The sequence below is a fragment of the Ananas comosus genome, linkage group 5 (genome assembly GCF_001540865.1).
Source record: "Ananas comosus cultivar F153 linkage group 5, ASM154086v1, whole genome shotgun sequence".
NCBI classification, from domain to species: Eukaryota; Viridiplantae; Streptophyta; class Magnoliopsida; order Poales; family Bromeliaceae; genus Ananas; species Ananas comosus.
The window spans coordinates 5,995,461-5,999,360 of record NC_033625.1 but is presented as its reverse complement, the minus strand read 5'-3'; the positions used below and the strand labels follow the sequence as shown (position 1 = coordinate 5,999,360).

The window sequence follows — 3,900 nt, the reverse complement described above, 5'->3', positions numbered from 1 at the left end:
TGGAAGCACGAGGGCTCCGTCTTCCATAATCCATACCAGCCACTCTCTCTCTCTCTCCGCTCTCTCTAGCCTCTATCTCTCCTCTCTCTCTCTCATCTCTCGACATCTCTCTCTCTCCTCTATATATATAAATACATATATATATATATATATAGAGTTAAGCTGGTATACTATCGGTAGCATGAACGCCTCCGTATTAAAAGTATTTGGAAACTAAATTTCATAATTTTTCAACATCATTTTTTAAGAGATTTTTATTTTCAGCCGTTCATTTTTAGACTACTCGTTTGATAGGTAAATGATGCCGAAAATTTATGAAATTTAGTTTTCAAATACTTTCAATAGTGTAGATCAAGTCTAACGGAGCCGATCGTCGATTTGGAAGCTGCATCACACGAAGCTTATGGAAATGTCCGTAATACGTACATAGATTTTTTTACCTTTTGTTTTAAAGATGATGAGATTAAACATACATGGCATTGGTGAGATAATTGTCTTAACTAGTTTAGAGCACATATATGTCGCTAGTTTGAGAGCAAAGTACCTAGTTATCTTCTGCCATATATATATATATATATATAGATTAGGATTAATTAATATAAATGTCATGGTCCACCACACGCGCTGTTCGCGAGGAGCAGCGAAGTTCCAGAATTATTACTCTCAATTAATCGGGCTGGAGAACGAGTTTGAGTGTGCACAGAAATTAAGTTATTAAAGAGAGTTTGTAGAGAGAACTAGCTAGCGAGACCTGGCTTATTTGCTAATTAAGGATTATTTCAAAGTGGCAAATCGAGCTAGTCTTTCCATTGGCGCGCGTGTTCCCCCACCACCTTAATTCTCCATCGATCTCCCTCAATATTATATAAAAACCACGTCCGTAGTAGTAGTAGTTAGTGTTAGCAGCAGAGCGAGCAGTAGTAGTGAGTATGTAGTTAATTAGTCTCTCTGTCTCTCTCTCTCTATATACCATGAAATACTCCTCTCCTCCTCCTCCTCCTCCTCCTCTGCTGCACAGGCCATCAACTCTGCACCCCCACCATGCCTCCTCCTCCTCTCAAAAACACTGGTAACCGCCATTCACGCTTGTTGTTCTTCTTCCTCCTCGTCTCTTTCATCCCTTCCGCTGCCGCCTCCTCCTCGCCCCCTTCTCCACCCTCGCCATCTCCCGCCGGCCCAACACCACCCTCGTCTGCGCCCTCCTCCTCCTCCAGCTCCCCCCCTCCTCCTCCTCCCGACCCTGACCTGCTCCAGCTTCCCCGCCGCCGCCACCAAGACCTACCTCCTCCTCCTCCTCCTCCCCCTTCTCCGCCGTCGCCGCCGGGGACGGCTTCCTCTGCGCCATCTCCCTCTCCGACTCCGTCGACACCATGCGCTGGTGGTCCTTCTCCGGGCCGGACCGCGGCACAACCGGGAAGCGCGTCTACCGCGGGCCCCCGCTCCGCGCCCTCTCCGCCGGCGACTCCCACGTCTGCGGCATCGTCCTCGGCGCCCCCGCCTGCTGGCGCTGGCCGGACCTCCGCGTCCCCCCGCGCCTCTCCTTCACCCACGTCGCCGTCGGCACGGACTTCCTCTGCGGCATCCTCCGCGCCGACGCCTCCATCCGCTGCTTCGGGACCGACTTCGCCGTCGTCGCCAACGCCCCCCCCGGCCGCTTCGGCGCCCTCGCCGCGGGCGCGCGCCACGCGTGCGCGGTCGCCCTGCGGCCCGGCCGCCTCGCCTGCTGGGGCGCGGGCGCGCCGCCCGACCTCCCCGACGACGACGACGACGACGACGACCCCCCAGCCGACATCGCCGCCCTCGCGCTCGGCGACGACCGCACGTGCGCCCTCGCCGAGAGCGGCGCCGTGCGCTGCTGGGGCGGCGCCGCCGCGGTGCCTAGCGCCCTCGCGGGCGCCGAGTTCGCGGCCATCGAGGCCCGCGGCGGCGCCGTGTGCGGCGTGCTCCTGGCCAACTACTCGGCGGTGTGCTGGGGCGGGCTCTTCGGGCCGGGCGGGCGCGTCGTCTTCGACCGCGTCGCGCCGGGGCCGTGCGCGCCCCAGCGCGCGTGCGCCTGCGGCGTCCTGGCCGGCTCCGGCGACCTCTGCGGCGGCGGCGGGGACGCGATTTGCCGGCCCTGCAGGATCGCCGAGGGCTCGGCTAGCCCGGGAGGGGGCGGCTTGAGCGGGGAGAGGAGGAAGCACGCCGCGTTCGCGATCGCCGGGTTCGTGGGGATCGGCGCCGCCGCCGCCGCCTTGGTCGGCGCGGCGGCCTACGGGGCTTTCTTCGGGACCTGCGACCGGCGCGTACACGACGCGGCGCGGACGGGGGAGCGGCGGCGGCGGCGGAGTCGCGGCGACCGGCTCGAGGCGGAGCCGGCCGGGAAGGGGGAGTACGGGTGCGAGGAGTTCGAGATAGAGGCGCTGGAGCGCGCGACGGAGGGGTTCGCGGCGGCGCGGCGCATCGGCGCGGGGAGCTTCGGCGCGGTGTACCGCGCGGCCCTCCCCGACGGGCGCGAGGTGGCGGTCAAGCGCGCCGAGGACGGGGGATCGACTTCGGCGGCGGCGGCGGCGGCGGGGCCGCCACCGCCCCCCCCGCGCCGGAGCCGGAGCCGGAGCCGGTGGGGGGAGTCGGAGCGCGCGTTCCGGGCCGAGCTGGGGCTCCTGGCGCGGCTGAGCCACCGCAACGTGGCGCGGCTCCTCGGCTACAGCCGCGGGCGCGGCGAGCGCGTGCTCGTCTTCGAGTACATGCCCAACGGCTCCCTCCACGACCACCTCCACGGCGCCGCCGCGTCCCCGCCCTCGCCGATATACTCGTCGTGGGCGGCGCGGCTCCGCACGGCGCTCGGCGCGGCGCGGGGCCTGGAGTACCTGCACTCCTACGCCGTCCCCGCGGTGGTCCACCGCGACGTGAAGTCCTCGAACATACTGCTGGACACGGATTGGACGGCGAAGATCTCCGACTTCGGGCTCTCCGTGCCGATGATCGGCGGCGTTGCCTCCGCTGCGGCGGGGACGGTGGGCTACATGGACCCGGAGTACTACCGGATGCAGCGGCTCACGGAGAGGAGCGACGTCTACAGCTTCGGAGTTGTGCTGCTGGAGCTGATCACTGGGAGGAAGGCGATACACCGAGAATGTGGCGGCGGTGGCGGCGGTGGAGGGGAAGAGGTAGAGACGACGATGGGGTCGCCACGGAACGTGGTGGAGATGGCGGTGCCGGCGATAGAGGCGGGGGGGGGGGAGGTGGTGGCCGGCAGGGTGGGGCCGCCGAGCCCGAACGGAGCGGAGCGTGTGAGAGACGAGTTCGGCCGAAAGCGCTCATCCCGAGCCGGCGCCGAGTGCGTGAGGGCGAGGGCAGCGGGAGCGACGATGACGGTTAGTGGTTGCGGAGCTCGAGCGTGCCGCGCTTGTGCCAGGCCGAGGCGAAGGCTCGGTAGGGAAAAAAGCCGGCGATGGCGGAGGATGAGGGATCAGAGTTCGTCGGACATCTCTCTACGCACGTGTAAGCAATTCCTGTGTGCATAAGGATTGACCAACTTATGGCTCGAATGTATTTCGCGACCGATGCTGAACTAGCATCCAGGTTAACTCACATGCAAAATTGCATGTTACATGGATATTCATTGGTATGCCAAGTTTGCCTTGGGATAAAAATTTTCAACACACAAGATTGTACAGAATCAACTCGCCCGATTCGAGTCTAAAATTGAGGAGATTTAGCGGTGTGAAAAGGTCCTTTTTTTTTCTTATTATTATTATTATTATTATTATTTATTCTTTTCGTTTATGAGGATTGTTTGAGAATAGGAGTTAATATTGTTTGTCCATAAATTCTTTTTTGTTTTATTTTATTTTGCTTTTTTTCTTTCGTGATATTAAGATGATGAAAAATAGACAGTACATAACTCGAATTGTGATT

At 60.3% G+C, this 3,900-nt stretch overlaps 1 protein-coding gene across 1 annotated transcript; it reads left to right on the top strand.

Moving 5' to 3' along the window:
* LOC109710343 (serine/threonine-protein kinase-like protein CCR4) lies at nt 1,235-3,506 on the top strand. The gene is made up of 2 exons (XM_020232855.1): nt 1,235-1,860; nt 1,936-3,506. Exons 1-2 carry the CDS (start codon nt 1,371-1,373, stop codon nt 3,504-3,506), a joined length of 2,061 nt encoding a protein of 686 aa, XP_020088444.1. The 5' UTR covers nt 1,235-1,370.